Genomic DNA, 15,668 nt, shown 5'->3' with positions numbered 1-15,668 from the left:
ATTTTTCTGGTGTTATTCCATTGCCTGCTGTATCCCCACCCTCTGTTTTCAAGGGAATTCAACGCTGGCCCCGACAGAGCAGCCGGCAGTCGGAGGAGCTCCTCCCTGCACGTGGCAGCCCCGCGAGCTGCCCTTTCACCAGGGCTTTGTTAGTTCAAAGCAAAGCTGCTTCTCTTTCCACTTCCAAAGCTGAGGAGAGGCAGAGTGCCCTGAGCTTCCCAGCAGCATCCAGGGCTGGTGAGGCGTGCGAGCAGCACCAGGGCAGCTCGGCACTGACGTTGCTCCGTCTGGCTTCTGGTTTGTGGAGCAGAGGTTTCGCATCCCAGGGCTCTGACTCAGGTATCTGTTTCCTCTGATGTGGGCAGCCATCACTGGAGCTTTTGCCATGGGCATGCTGTTGTTTTGTGTCCCCCAAAGGGTGGTGGGAGTGTGGGAGAGCTCCCTGAGTGCTGCCACAGCCGGCCAGTGCTGTGGATCCCTGGCATGGGAAAAGCAGGAGCAGCATCTCCGTGTTTTAAAATTCCCCTAAAATTGGTGGGACAAGCATCCAGTTTGTGCCCTAGACTAAAAAGTCTGAAGGAAGTGGAATACACACAGAACTTTACTCAAGCCAGTGTGTGTGTTCTTTAACTCATATTTTGGGCTGCTGCTGGGTGTCAGCTCAAGGACTCTCAGCTCTCTGCTCCCCATCCAGCTCCAAGTAACAGCAGCACCAAATTCCTTTGGCACGGGATGCTTAGGAGGGATCTTTTATGGTATTTATTTGGCTGCCTTTTCCTGGCCAAACGGCCTTGCCTGAATTCAATACCATTGTGCCACTGGCACTAACCACTCTGACCAGTTTACCTAGAGAGGGATCCCAGTTCAGCAGGTTGGGATTATCACCCGCTGAGAATTGCTGGTGTTTGAGGAAGTGAAAACCCCCGTGGGGAGGCTGCAGCAGTGGCCAGGTGGGAGCTGTGCTGCTTTAGGAGGTTTTAGCGGTTCTCATTAAAACAGTCTCCTGTAGACTCAGTTTCCTCAAAGAAGAGGAGAAAATTCCAAATGCTTTCATCCCAGTTCAAGTATCCACCAGGGCAGGGAACTGTGGAAGTTATGGTGGGATCTCAGATGACATTCTCTGGAAAGAAAACTTAATAGAGTGCAAGTATGAAATGCTCAGGCCAGAGCAGCTGTGCCCTCTGCAAGGGCTTGGCCAGTGCCTGCACCTCTCCCTTGCCTGTGCTGAGAAGGGAAGGGCAGAGAGGGGGAAATCAGGGGTCTGCTGGAGGAGCCTCTCCACTTTGGAAGCCTTTGGCACCTCCGTGAGATATTTAAATGACAGACAGACATATAGGGATCTGTAAATACTCATTTGGTGCCAACTAAACCACAAAGAAGATACAGCATTTGTGGTCCAAGGAAGTTTAAATATTTGTGGTCAAACTTAAAATTCGACATAAAACTCTCATCTGCGATGGAAGGCGGCCAGGAACTGCATGGAGAACGTATAAGCTGTGTAAACTCACAGAAATGGCTTCCAGGCAGAATATTCCAGCTCTTGCCTCTCTGCCTGAAGCAGAGGTGACACTGGAAGGGCAAGAGGTGGATGGTGCAGGCTGGGCAGGTGGGCGCTGTCAGGGTGAGCTTTAGTTTGCACCTTTTTGTGCTATTTTTATGTTGTAGATTGCCATCCCTGCTCCCCTGTTCCTGTGTTGTCATGCTTTTCCTTCCACCACCCAACTTCCCACTGTCACAGCACTCTGTGACACCGGTGCTTTGTCCTGGGGTCAGGAATCTCTGAGTTACTCTCTGGGTGAAATCGTGGGGCAGTTTCTCGTTGTGTCCATAGGGTAGTCCTTGGGAAAAATTTCTGCTGTTGATGAATCTTCAGGGTTTCCTCCGTGTGAGCTCCCAGCAGGGCCAGCTCCCTTCTGCAACGCTCCAGAGACACATTCTGGAAAAGGGAGGGTGCCAGATAACCACAGCACTGTCCCACAGCACAGGCAGCCTGGAGTGGGCTCCTGCCCTTTTTTTTTCTCCACATATCCTGCAGAAAGGGCTCTGTCTCAGGGCACTGTCGCAAGAACACCCTGAGATTTGCAGTCGAGATGTTGGATTGAACATTCATCAGCCGCATTTCCCAAATTCCAGGAGAGACAGATCCCAGTCTTGGCACAGCAGCACAGTCTCTGGTCACCAGCGTGGCCTCACGAGCAGATGTACCCGAAAAACACCCAGGGTGGAGAGGTGTGGGGGTGGCCCTGCCTTGTCCCCAACGCTGGAGTGGTGGCCTCAGAGGAAGGGCAGCGTGCGGCTGCTGAGAGCAGAGCGGTCGCCTTTCCCTTACTAAGCAATCCTCCCTTCCTCCACCGAAGAGCCTGCTAACCACTTTCTTATCTGTCTGAACTCTGCAAAACAATCTCTGGCAAGGCAGGCATCCTCCGAAATGGCAGAGGAAATAAATTCCCCCAGTCCCCGAAAAGGAAAAGACTGGAGGCTCCTGCGGCAGGGAGAGCAGCCCATGCCCTGTGAAAGCTGTCAGTGGTGCCATGTTGGCTTTGCTGAGGATAAGGAGCTTGCCTTCCTCCTTCCCCAGCCTGGGACCGTGGGTTAGGGGCAGGATTTCAGGGATTTGTCTTCTCCAGTTCATATTCTGGTAAGATTAACAAGGGAGAAGCAAAGCAAGCTCCTTTGGACTCGGCTTTACTCTGTGGCCTGACTTTTTCTCTTTCTTTCCTTGGGACGTTTGGAAGTGCTGGGATCTGGGATGGGAGACAGGAAAGCACTGAGGTGGCTGTAACAGGGAGTCCCTGTGTGTGACTCACTGTTTCTCCAGGAGTCATCTGCCTCTTCCACAGCTGTGATTTTTCAGCCCCTTGTTCACATGACAGACAATTCAAATGTGTGGTCCTGTGCTCAAGGCTTCACCTTGAAGAGCAGAAATGCCCTGAATGTGTCACTACTGTGGGGATCAGCACATGTGGCCGTGGTGGGTGGAAGCAAGTTCTTTCTCCAGTGAAAATTCTGCAAAAATTCCTGCAAAAATTCCTTCAGTGTCTTACTGGAGGCACCATTTTGCTGTGTGGAGGAGCCCACAGCCCTTGCTGAGCTGTTGGCAGCGATGCCTGAGGCCACGAGGAGAATCAGACACTCACAAACCAGATGAAACATCCCCATTATTCACTGGCAACTTCCTCCATCCCATCATCTTCTCTGGGACTGCTCTGGAGGGGGTAAATTTAAACAAGCTGAAGAGCCACCTCCTGCCTGCGAGGTGTCGGATGCAGCCTGGAGCCAACTGCTCCGTGCTCCCTGGATCTGACAGTGAAGTTCTTTAGCACATTTAACAGGTGAGTAAGACATTAGGGCAAGTCTTTCCAAGCACTGGTGAAAGCCAAAAGCTTGGTTTGGAATCCAGCAGGAACTTTCCTCTCCAGGCTGTGTAGCTCCAGGGAAGCAGTTGGTCCTGGGCTGGGCTGTGTCAGCTCTCCAGGCCATCCTGGGCACAGGAGCTTTAGGTGGATCTGGAGGATGGTTTTTCATCTGGAACATCTGCTTTGGCTGTAGTGTTGACTCTTCTACAAAATTAGCTAAAGGTTCCTGCAGGGCCCTTAGAGGTATTTTGGCTCCAAGCCCCAGAGCTGCTCACAGCTTCCCCCATGTCACTGAGTCTCACCCTGATGTCCTACAGCTGCCACCAGTGACAGGTACCAGAACCTTGGCAGGAATCTGTGCAGGCTGCTCAGGGCTTCTTCTGGTCTCTGACCCCAAAAATTGGGTGACTCAGCTGAGATCCATCACTTTGCACCTTTATGTCACCCATGTGTGTTCTCTGCATCACTGCACTGGATGAGGCAAGCCCAGCAAACCCCGGTGATGGTGGGCAGCTGGCTCCCTCTCCGTGCTGCTTTCCAGCTTTAAAGGCCAGTCCTGGCTGAGCTGTGTGGCCTTTAAAGCTGGAAACACAGAGGTGTTTGCCAGGCCAGAGCACATCTGCTGTGATGACTCGTCTGAGACTGTGTGCCCCAGTGCAGAGGCTGGAGCTGTGCCTGTGTGAGGCTCAGGATGCTGGGAGAGAGTTTAGGATGAGACATGGCCACACTTTCTCTTTGGAGAGTGGTTCTCCAGCTGTGGCCACAGGGAAGAGCAACTGGAATGGTACTTCTGAACTTCTCTGTCTTCCTTGGGTGTTTCCTCATGCTCCTCTCTGTGATGGAGCATCTGGCATGGATGTGGTGGATCCTTTCCCCAGGTGTGCTCTCTGCTTGGTGCACAGATTGCAGCAGTGAGATGCATCCAAGCCAGAGGTGCCTTGGTTTGTTCCCTGCTGCAGCCACAGTTGCTCTCTCAGGTCACACACAGCATTGCAGGCACATGGGAACCACATCCACCAAGCCTGCTTGTGGGATTAGTTGAAATTAAAAGTTTCTCTGAGAGACCTGTGGCTGCAGGCAGCTCTCAGCTGCTGAAACCAGGGTTACACCGAGCTGTGAGTGCCTCTGCCCAGCTGGGATGGACACCTTGGTCCTCCCTACCCAGGTGGCCAAACCCCTCCATGCTGTATTTGGGGCTGGGCAGAGCAAGGGACTGCTCGGGTGGGGAGCGAGCCCAGAGGAGTTGGGCTGTGATGAGTCCAGGGCTTAACCCAGCCCAGCTTCTGTGCAAGCCTGCGAGATTAAAACCCAGACGGGACAAGACCAAAGGAGGTGCTTTCCTCTGCTCCTCCTCCGAGCTGGCTCCCCAGGGATGGGAGGAGGCAGCCCAGGGCACAGGGTGGCATTGAGCCATGGCCTGCCTGGATGTTTTGCAGGGTCAGTACAAACATTTCAGCTGGGCAGTGCTGTCGCTGCGTGGTTTAGATTGTTTGGGGCTCTCTTGGTCTCAGCATCGTCGAGCTACTTCAGCTAAGACATGTTTAAAATGATGTGGCAAAAACAGTGTTATCCCCACGCTGGATTGTGCTGCAGCTTGGCTCTGAGTCCCGGTCCTATCCCGTTCCCATCTCTGAATCTGGGATGGGATCTCTCCATGCTATGACTCAAACTTCTCATGTCCTTTTCCCCTTCTGAATCCAGCTGTCAGGATGTGCTGGTGTCTCCCCCTCGCACATAGGAATGCAGAGCCGGCCATGGCAGCCTGTCCTCCGAGCAATCACTTCTCCAGAGCTGCTGCCTCCTGTTTCCTCGTGGAGTCTCAGGCTTTGCCGAGGTAGAAGCTGCCAGGATCCCTCCACACACCTCCAGCGGCAGTGTGGCATTGCCAGAGGCTGCCGTGGGCGTGGGGCAGCCCCCTCCAGCCCATGTCCCCCCCGGGATGTGGCAGGTCCCCGCGGCTGAGCAGGGCTCCCCCGGCCAGCTGGCTGGGCTGCCGCAGGCTCTTTGGACTAGCTGAAGGAATCTGCATTCCTGCCTCCCAGTTGTTTGCTCTTTAGGACGCTGTGTAAAATTAACAAGTTGTAAAAGTTGATTGAAGGCGGCGGAGGGTGTGACAGCGATTTTGGGAGCTGCGGGAGAGCCGCGTGCGGAGCAGCGGGGCCGGCCCGGGGCGGAGGCGCGGCCCCCCCGGCTCCAGGGCTCCTCTGACCCAAAGCGAGAGCGGGGCTGGTTTCTGGCCGTGTCACCCCGCCAGCACCAGGTGCAGGTGTCCCCTCAGGCACACAGCTCACAGCTCTCAGAGCAAGCCCTTCCCTCCCCTTAAATCTCCTGGAGGACGTGTGGTGATGTGGTGTGGGAGTCCAATGCCCTCCGCAGTGCTTTTCCTTTCTGCCTGTTTTATCAGTGGGGGGAAATAGAGCTGAGACCATAGGGGGAATCAGCTTCATTACATCTGGGAGCCCCTGGTTAGACTGGGGAGCTCTGCTCACTGCTGGCTGGCAGGAGGTGACACTCGTAAGGTCCTGGTGGCACTGGCACTGCAGAGTGGCTTTGAAAATGCAACAGCTGGTACAGATAGAGCACAGCCCAGTGGGTCTCAACAGGCAGTTAGTGTGTGTTAATGTGTGTCCCGCTGTGTCTTGCTCAATGATCAGTATGTTAATGTGTGACCCATGAATTAGCAGTTGGCTAATGAGCCTCGGCAGCTGCCAGCCCCCAGTGGGTGGCTGGTGCTGGAGCTGGTGGTGAGCCTGTCTGATGGAGCAGGAGAATGGAAATGTCTCCCCTCCGGCCCCATGAGATCCGGCTGGCAATCGGGGCTGCTGCAGCCGAAGCCACCTCAGTCCCACGCCCGCTCCCCGGCCACGTGTCCCCGAGAGGCACCACGGTGGCGAGGGCCTCGGTGGTGGCTCTGGGGAACTGAGCCCGGGTCACGGACGGGGGCACCAGACCACTTCAGCAATTCTCGGTTTCGGTTTTCCTTTGCGAGCGGCTGCGTTCGTGTCAGGCCTATTTTCATACCCAGCAGTGACTCGGAGCCAGGCTTTCGGTTCCTGCTGCACTGCACAGAGGGGGAAGGGCTCTGCTCCCCGCTGGGGCTGAGGTGTCTGCTGCCACACCACCGGGCACATCCCCACCGTGCCATTCCACGCTGCCATTCCTCCGGGAATGTCAGGCACAGCCCCGGTGTCCCCACCACGCCACGCTGGCATCGCCGAGCGCACCGGCGAGTGCCGTCGCGGCCATCCCGGTTATCCCGGCGCTGCCGCTCGCGTTTCCACTCCGAAACGGGAAGTTCCTGCCCACAGCAGGTTGCTCGGCGGCATGCAGGGTCCCTCTGTGCCGTTCTAGAGAGACCTGGGTGCCAGTCACGGGTCACTTCTTTCCCAGCCTGGCTGCCGGCGGCCGGGGCTGTGCCGCGTCCTCCCCGGGCAGGGCTGCACGTGACAGGGATGTGCAGAGCGTTTGCTCCTTCCCTGTTTTTCATTCATGTGGGCTGGAAAAATGTGTTCATGAGACGAGTTGCTGTGGCATTATGTCATGGGCCTTCGGTTGGGCTCTTTTCCCCCCAGCAGATGAGCTGGATTTAAGCATGTGCTGTGCTGGCTTGGCAGGAAATCTGGTGTTTCCTACTGGTTTCTTCTTGAGGGGAGGAAGGAGTGATCCCACCTGCCCTTGTCCCCAGCCCCAGCCAAGGGTGAAGGGAGCTCTTCTGCGTTTTGCCCCGATCATTCCTGATCCAAGAGGCTCAAATTTAAGCCTTTGTGGAGCAATGGCTGCACTGCAGCTGTGTCAGCACTCGGCCCCTCCTGAAAAACTCACGGACGTGGCTTTTATTTCTAGAGGGGTCTTGAGAAATCCCTCAGGAATGGGGTCAGGCTGGGGCACCCATCTCTTCCCCACCTATACAGGCAGTTCCTGCATCCCCTTCCCCTCTGCTGCTGTTCTTGGCCACATCCTGGCATCCCCTGGCACGTGGCTTATGGTGGTGGGCACTCTGCTTGCCCAGCAGAACTGCAGATATCCAGACTGGAAAATCCCTGGGCAGAAGTTACCCCATGTGAGTCAGACTGGGTCTCTGTGGCATTAGCCCGTGGAGCTGGGGGTGAAGCCAGTGATGAGGTTTCCACCACTTCCCTCAGCTGCAGCCCAGAGTTCTCAGGAACTCTCAGGAGAGATGTTTCCCATGACAGCCATTCCAGCTTTGCTCGTGTTCTCTTTCCTTTGGACTTTCCCCTGCACACAATCGTTCCTAAAGGAGAGCCAGGAGGATGGGAATGTTCCTGTGGTGACACTTGCAGGGATTGCTCCTGGCTGGATGTCACAAGCAGCAAAAGGCTGTCCTGGGAAAGAGGGTCCCCAACAGCTCCTGGAACTGCTGAGCTGGTGTCACCTTGTCCTTTGCTCACCTCGGTCCCATAGGACACATTTTATAGGTGCAGAACCAGTGGTTTTGAATCTGTTGGTCCTGAAAAAATACTAATTCTTGCAATCACCCTGTTCACACCACCTCCCTGCAGCAGCAGCTGCCTCTGTGGGGAGGACAGGGCTTCTCCTCTCATGCAGGTACAGGGGGACACAGGATTTCAGGGGGACACAGGGTTTCAGGGGGACACAGGGTTTCAGGGGGACACAGGGTTTCAGGGGGACACCTTCCATCAGAGGCAGCCCCAGCTGTGGGTGCACGAAGATGCCTCGCTCCGGCGGTAGCCGGGGTGGGAGGTTGGAGGTCAGAGGAGGGTCAGGTTTTTGACACGCACAGCAGTGACACGGTGGTTAAAATTAGCCCACAGAGAGGAAACTGGCAGTGCTGTGGAAGAGCAGAAGTTTCCTCTCACAGCAGCCTGGTGCAGCAGGGCTGGTGCCACTGCCAGCCCCGGCTCACCAAGGCACGGCCCCACTGGGGACAAGCTGATGTCCACCATGCCAGGACCAGGCCTGGCATCACACTGTGTGTGTCCCTGGCTGGGAGGCACCTGGCCCTCTCCCCACCTTCAGAATTCCAGTCCTGGGAGCCTGCAGAGACCCTTTTGGGATGGAGGTCTCTGAGACTGTTTTGGTCTGCAAGCAGAGCAAACCCAGGGTGGTTTGGGGGCAGGAGAAACTCGGTCATCAACACAGATTTTGTGTCCACAGTGTGTAGCACTTTTAATCTCGTTTGCTGACTTTCTCCCTATAAATCTGCAGCTCCCTGGGGGTGACACCAGTCAGCAGGAAGCACCAGGGGAGAGCTGTGCAGGTGCAGAGTCCTGCTGCAAGGGGACAAGGGCTGAGCCAAGGCCAGGCGTGGCGGAGGTGCCGGCCGAGGCTGTGCCGCACGGGACAGGGCTGTGGAGGCACCGGGCTCCTGTGCTCTGGAAACTCCATTTGAGAGCCTCATAAATTGGATAATTACCCAAGCTATTGAGTTTCCTTCAGGCCAGATCCGTCCCAGCCTCCCCAGCGGGGCTCCCCAGTTGGTCTGTGAGATGGGCCTGTGGGACGGGGTCGAGCTGGAGGTGAGTGGGGCTCGGGTTTTCTCAAATGCCTCCACCCTCTCACTCTCACACCTGCGTCCCTTCACAGCTTTTTGTGGGGAAATCCAGCAAGGAAACCAAAAAAGAAACAGAGGGATAGGCCACATCATTGATCTCCCATGGTTCAGCAGGATTTTCCCCCATTTGCTGGGGCTGGGCAGGGCGCTGGCTGTGCCCCAGGAGTCCTGCAGCCCTGGAGTGCTCAGAGGAGGCAGGACAGGATCGGTTCTGAATGTCCTGACCTTGCCTGCCTCCTTTTCCCTGGGGACCACAAAGCAAGGCAAACCCCTTCCACCCGTGTTTATGAGAGGGGCACCCCTCACATCCCTGTGGTGCTGCCTGCATCCCGCTGGGCCTTCTATCCTGAACATTTCCCCCTGCTCGTTACTCATCCGCTCCCCTTTGCACTGACTTTGTTTTCCTTTCCCTCTCCCCAACCCCCTCGTCCTCACCCCGTAGGTTATTGCAGCCGACTGCAAGAGGGTCACAGTTCTGAAGTATTTCCTGGAAGCCCTTTGTGGACAAGAAGAGCCTTTGCTGGCATTCAAGGGTGGAAAATATGTGTCAGTGGCACCCGTCCCAGACGCCATGGGAAAGGAAATGGGAAGCCAAGAGGGAAAACAACTGGAAGATCAGGTACCGTGCGGGAAGAGCGCGCCTCGGTGAAGGAAGAATCACCCCTGTGGGGCCCAGCCTCTGCCTGCCCTGCAGCTCCCGCTATTTATAGCTGGCCTAGCTGCGTGTGCATTTTATGGGGGGAGGCAGGGGGGGCAAATGGTGCACAGCCCTTGTCTCCTGAGTGTGCTTCGCTCGTGCCCTTTCCTGCCAGCCCAGCCCGCCTGCCTCTATCTCGCACGCCGCTATGAGTTCCAGATGCTGCTTTTTTCATACCCAGGGTGGGGGGAGCTTTAATAACGTGCAGCACCACGGCCCCGGGAGAGGAGGTGGGCGAGGGGGTGTCAGGGTTCAGCTTCAGGATCAAGTTTATAGCCGTGGAGCTCGTTGCAGCAGAGGCCCGAGCTCCAGCCTCCAGCACACGTACAGGAAGAGCTGACATTGGCGCCCCGTCCCTCCCCTGCCTCTCACATCCTGATGTGATTAAGGAATTCAACTCTTGTTTTTCTGCCCTTGCTTGTTCCTGTAGGCCTTGCTTCACTCCAGGCTCCGTGTGTGTGTTTAAGGGCCCTGCCAGCTGCTCTGCAGGTTGACTCCTTTCTTCTGTTTAATCTTGCAGTTGGAAAGGCCAGGGAAACAGGAGAGAGGAGCAGAGGCGTTGGGAACGGGAAGCTGGGTGGCCTGGTGCTGCCCAGGCTCCCTCTGGCTCCCCTCCCTGTGCTGGGGCCGGGCACTCAGAGCCAGAGGGGTCTCACCCTGAGCAGGGACAGCACCTTGTCTCTGTCCCATGGAAACTGAAAGTCAGAAAGCTCAGAGAAGCCCAGAGCAATGCTGTACTAAGCACTCTCCTTGTCCCAGCTGAGCAGGGGACAGCAAATCCTCAGGCAGGAGTTGTCTCTGTAAGGTGGGAAACCTGGATCTTTGTCCTGTTCTGGAGAAGGTGCTGGAGGTTTTCAACTTGGCATGTGGGATATGGGGGCATGTTTAGGTTCTTCCCAGTGTCACGACAGGGTTGATCCTGTTCTCAGAAGGCTCCTTTTGTCGGCTCAGTCCCTCCAGTTCCTGCTGTGAACAAGCACAGCACCAGGATAGCTCCCTCCTGCCCCATCCCCACAGCCTCTGCTCAGTGTGGGAATCTCTCCATGAGCTCGTTGTGCAACCCTGGAGCTTCCCTCTTGGGCTCTGATCTCAAGGGAGCTTGCAGCTCACCAGAGTGACCACCACCACCGTGGTGCAAGCAGATCCTGACCCCCCCAGCAGATCTGCATCAGACAGAGGCTTTTCCCTGAGGCCCTGGTGTGACACTCTCCCTGTGACAGCATCCCCCCATCCCCTGTGGTCCAGAGGGAAGTGAGCCTGAGGGCTCCCATCTTCCTCGTTCCCAAGGCTAAAAGGTCACAAGGAGAGAAGAGAAGGTGGTTCTGTGGCCTGGGTGAAATGATTGAGTGCACGACTGTGCAGCTCTGGGGTTGTTCTAAATTAAGACCACGAGTCCCTTCTGCTGACACGTGTCGTGGCAGCCTGCACAGGGCAGGGAGTGTAGCCCTGCTCTTACCCCTCTGTGCAGGATCTGTCTCCTGCAGCCCTCCAGGGGCTCAGAGCAGGTTCTTCTGGCCAGGGGCCATCTGGGAACTCTACCCAGCCCTATCACAACCCTTGGATTTTGTGCAGAGAAGGGAGGATGGGTAATGACATGGCTTGGGAAGGCCACCCATGGTCACTGGGGAGCAAGATTGGCTGCATGAAATGAGGGGTCTGCAGGCAGCAGTGGAGAGTTGGGCTCCTGGGCAGCATGTGTGGGACACATGTTGAGGAACAGGGACCTGTGGGCTCCCCTTTAGGTGGGCAATGACTGGGGAGAGCAGCAAAGCTTGGGCAGAACATGGCTGTGAGTGATTCCCAATTAGACCCAGCCACCACCTCCCACCCTGCTGTATCCCAGAGATTTGGGTACGTGGGGAAAGGCTACTGTGGCCTCCACCTAAGGTAGGAACAGCATGGCTCCTTCTAGGGTCTCCAGTTCAGGCAGTGCAGGCATACTGGGAATGGTCTGCAGAACTGGTGGGGAACCTCAGGGAGGGGTCTGTAGGGGAGGAAGAAGATGTGATATGGTCCAGATGTGCTGGTGTGGGCAGGAGATTGGAGAACCAGGGACCCTTAAAGCAAAGGCAAGGTTCCTGGACAGCAGGAGCATGGCAAAGGCTGACTAGAGGTAGGGTGGAAATGTTAACAGAGGAAGTCATTAACTGTTGAAATGGGTGACCTTGAGACGTAGTGGATGCTCCATCATGTGGAGCTTTAAAATCAAGGTTTTGATCATCTTCTTCTGAAACATCTGTTCCAGACCATCTGGAAGTTTTGGGGTGGGTGCAGGAATCTCTCTGGCCTACTCAGAGACAGAAATGGAGAAGGATACCTGGGTTTGTGGATCCGAGGTTCCTATCAGGATGAGCAGCCCGTGTGCCCTGTGGGATGAGGCAGCAGTGTTAGAGCAGCCTCGTACTGCCCTGGTGCAGGGAGGTGGGAAGAAGCAGCCTGAACAGGGATGTGCAGCCTGAACAGCCAGGCAAAGCAGAGAGACAGGGAAATACCATGATTTCACAGAACTGGAGGCTATAAAACATCAGTGACTCACCCAAGGCTGTGGGAAGAGTTTTCCAAGGTGAGGAAGAGGGTGTGATTTTAGAACAGAGCATAAAGCTGGGCTGCCCCTGCCCAGCCTGGCCGCTGCCTTTCCTGCCCATTCCCTCCTGTCTCACCTTGTCATTTCCTGGATGTTTACTATGTCTTTGGCTTCTTTGGGATGTTTAGAAATAGTCAGCCACCCATCAGCAAAGGGTGATGGACTGCCTGACAGGGATTTGTCTGCTGGAAAAGGAAGAGCAGAACGAGAACGATCCCTGCCACCAGCATCCCTTACAGTGACTGCCCTCCTGTTTTTCTCTCTTTCTGCATTTCCTGGAAGAAGGAGGATGATGTGAGGATTGAGGCCTTTGAAGATGACTCCGAGACTGAAGGCAGTGGAGGAGAGATGGACATCAAGGAGCTCAGAGCCAAAAAGCAAGCGCTGGCCAGGAAAGTCGCTGAGCAGCAGCGCCGTCAAGACAAGATTCAGGTAGGATGGGCTGATCCCACCTTGCTGTGCCAGTGGGGCACAGCTGTTTTCCCTCCATGCTTCAGTGGCCTCTTAGGATGTCCCATGGCACCTTAACTGTCCTGGGTGTAATGCCACGTGCTGCCTCTGTGAAACCCAGCAGCAAACAGCTTTGGCCCTGTGGAAAATCCAAATCTGTGTTGCTGTCCACACCCTGGGACATGAAATGAATGTTTTGGAGACCCTCTTGAAGCCAGACACAGCTTCTCTAAGGAGCTGCCAGCTGCCAGGGCAGTGCTTTAGCTGCTGGCTGCAGTGCTGTGTGTGCCAGGCAGTGAGCTGTGCCTCAGGGCAGCAGCTCCTCAGTGTGTGTGCCAGCGAGCTGTGCCCCCGCCCAGGGCAGAGGCTCCGTGACAGTGAGAGCTGGTGAGAAATCAGCCTTCCTGTGCAGCGGGGCACAGGCAGACAAGGGAGAGGGTGGGACGTGAACAGCAGAGTTCATGCAGGAGCCAGCGCCGGAAAAATACTCTGCAAAGGGCTGCTGCAGCCAGAACGTTGCCATCGTTATGGGGACAAACAGACGGGATGCAGGTGATCCTGGCCTGGCCCTGGCCTGATGAGAGCGTGTTTCCCAGTGGGAGCTGGTGAAGTAAACTGGTTGGACTGGGAGCAGACGCCTGGCGATGCACCCTGTTGCTTTAAGAGCAGTCTCACAGGCATGGATGGCTGTTGGCTGCCTCTTCGCTCGCAACCCCTCTTCCTCCAGCCTCGCGGCCCAGATGAGGATTTCTCAGCAGAGGAAAAATTCTCCCTGGCTCCCCTCCCCCTCACCTCCGCCCTCTCTAATGCCCAGGGCCCTTCACTTCCATAATTCTTCATTTTCCAGCCTTGAACGTAAGCCAGACACATCTGTCTGGCCATATGCGTGAACTCTGCAGTGTGTGCCGAGGTGGTTGTAAAACAGGGCTGCTGAAGGCCCTACTGGGAGAGCCTGCACATGTGTACCCTCGGGCTACTGGCGCCGGGCCCAGAACCACTGCGCTTCGCTTTTCCAAACCCACCCCAACCTTTGCAGATTTCGCCTTTTTTCTCGTTTTTTTTTTTCTTCCCCCCCCCTTTTTTTTTTTTTTCATCTGAATTCAGAGCAATCCATATCAAGGCGAAGGTAGAAGTTTGTGTGCCGGGAGGGAGGGGCCGCCCCCACAAGCGAGTCCATTATTGTTGGCAGGTACCTGGGTCACGTTAATACGAGGAGGAAGAAAGCAGCAACCAAACGAGCGAGAGATTGGAGAGATGGGCTGTAAATTAAAGCGGCCTGAAGCCTCCCAGCCTCCCGTGGTTGTTAAGCGGGAGGTGTAAGTAAATTCCCCACTTCCCAGTGCCTCGTACAGAGGCAGCAAACAGGAACTGCACATGTTCGGGGAGGGCAGCGCGCAGCAGATCCCGGCGAGCGGCGCAGCTGCAGCGGGGCCCCCCGGGATGGCCGCTGCCCATTCTGCGGGGAGAGTGGGGGCTGCCTGATGCTGTCAGGGGCTTTCTCCCCCCGGCCTGCTCCTCCCTTCCTCCCCGGCCGTGCTGGGGCCAATGCTCGAAGGCAGAGAGAGGTCAAAAAGAGGGTGTGGGCAGCTTCAGGGGCTGCACAGCTGAGAGCTGAGGTGCAGTTGGAGTCTGAAGGCGCGGGGTGGAGGAGAAGTCCTTGGGGTTTCAGTAAAGTTATCCAGGCCGTAGTTGGCTGGGAATGGCCTGGAGCAGAACATGTGTGCTTGCCCCAGTCCTCTCCCTGCCCGGGTACTGACCACGCAGCTGGAGCAGCAGAGGAGCTCGGGTGGAAAATGCTGCCGGGGGAGGCCAGCTTGGAGCCAGCTCAGCATCCACCCCCTCCACTTTCCCTCTCAACCTGTGATCCTTGACCTTTCTGCTCTTCCTAACAGATTTAGTGTTTCATGGAGCTGGGGACCTTTTCCCTTCCCTGCTGCAGCCTCTCATTCACTGCCCATCTAGGGAATGTCAGCTCCTCTCCAAGTCACCCTTTCATTTGTCTGGGGACAAGCCACAGCTCCATCCGAGTCCAGCAGATGTGGCTCCTGTCTCAGCACACAGGACTCAGCTCCCCACACAGCAGTGGGGACTCGGGTCCAGGTGCTGTGGCTGCCTCCTGTGCAATCTGTGATGATGTGTGCAGTCCCCCGGGGTGCAGGGCAAAGCCTTCATCCCTTGGCTGTGTGGTTTCTTTCTGTGCCCAAGGAGAGCGCAGTGTCACGGCCTCACCTGGGACTTGCAGAGTTGTGCTTCTCACGGATAAAGTCACTGCCTCCTCCCCTGCAGGTTTTCCTGCCTTTGCCCTGCTCCCCAATCCCTGGCAGCCCAGCTGTGCTGCTGATTGACACATGGAGGGGGATTTGAGCTTTGTTGCTCTTTTTATGTCCCTGTGTCAGTCCCGGCTGTGTGCAGGACTGTGGCCTGAGCTGCTAGGGAAGCACAGGTCCAGGCAGCACAAATGGCAAACAGGGAAGCCCTCAAATGGCAGGGAAGCCAGCACCAGCTTTGGAGGGAACTCAGCTCCATACCCCTACATGAGCACAGACCCCAAAAACCCCAAACTCTGAGAGGAAAAAGCCAGCAGGGTCAGGTCTCTTGTGTCCCTGGGCAGCCCTAGATGCAAAGCAGTTCCCTGGCTCCACTGCCAGCCTGCCACTGCCCTCACCACATCCCCACACTGGGACAGAGCTGGTGACAGCTGGTGACAGCAGGGACGCATCGGGACAAGGTGAAAGACCAGGCACATCCCTGGGTGCTGCTCAGGTGTTTAGAGGGAGGAGAGGCCAGGCAGGCAGGTGGACAAGAAGAGGTGGCAGCGACACTGCTGGGGCAGGCAGCACTCTCAGACAGGGCTGTCCCCAGCCCACAGCGTGTCCTGCTGCTTGGCCAGCCCTTGGTCCATGCTGTTCAGCGTCCCCTGTCCTTTGTGCCGCCGCTGCGCGCTGGGAGCGGTCGGGTTTCCTGACCGGTTGAAAACATCCCACCTGAAACATAACAGGCTCTTCCTCTGGATGCTGCTATTGTTTTGCTCAGCATTACAGAAGCAGC

At 56.2% G+C, this 15,668-nt stretch overlaps 1 protein-coding gene across 2 annotated transcripts in view; it reads left to right on the top strand.

Annotated features, from left to right (window-relative positions):
* SMG6 (SMG6 nonsense mediated mRNA decay factor) overlaps positions 1-15,668 on the top strand; it is a 104,173-nt gene that overhangs the window by 77,391 nt on the left and 11,114 nt on the right. Inside the window, exons 14-15 of one of the 2 annotated variants that reach the window (XM_063402604.1) lie at positions 9,332-9,508; positions 12,456-12,602. In XM_063402604.1, coding sequence (XP_063258674.1) covers positions 9,332-9,508; positions 12,456-12,602 — 324 coding nt within the window. Of the gene's footprint in view, positions 1-9,331; positions 9,509-12,452; positions 12,603-15,668 lie in introns of both variants that reach the window. The other variant, XM_063402603.1, reaches the window with a different exon arrangement.

Source organism: Prinia subflava, chromosome 8, assembly GCF_021018805.1.
Source record: "Prinia subflava isolate CZ2003 ecotype Zambia chromosome 8, Cam_Psub_1.2, whole genome shotgun sequence".
In the NCBI taxonomy this organism is placed as follows: Eukaryota; Metazoa; Chordata; class Aves; order Passeriformes; family Cisticolidae; genus Prinia; species Prinia subflava.
The sequence above is the reverse complement of the archived record's forward strand: the minus strand, read 5'-3'. Positions and strand labels throughout refer to the sequence as shown.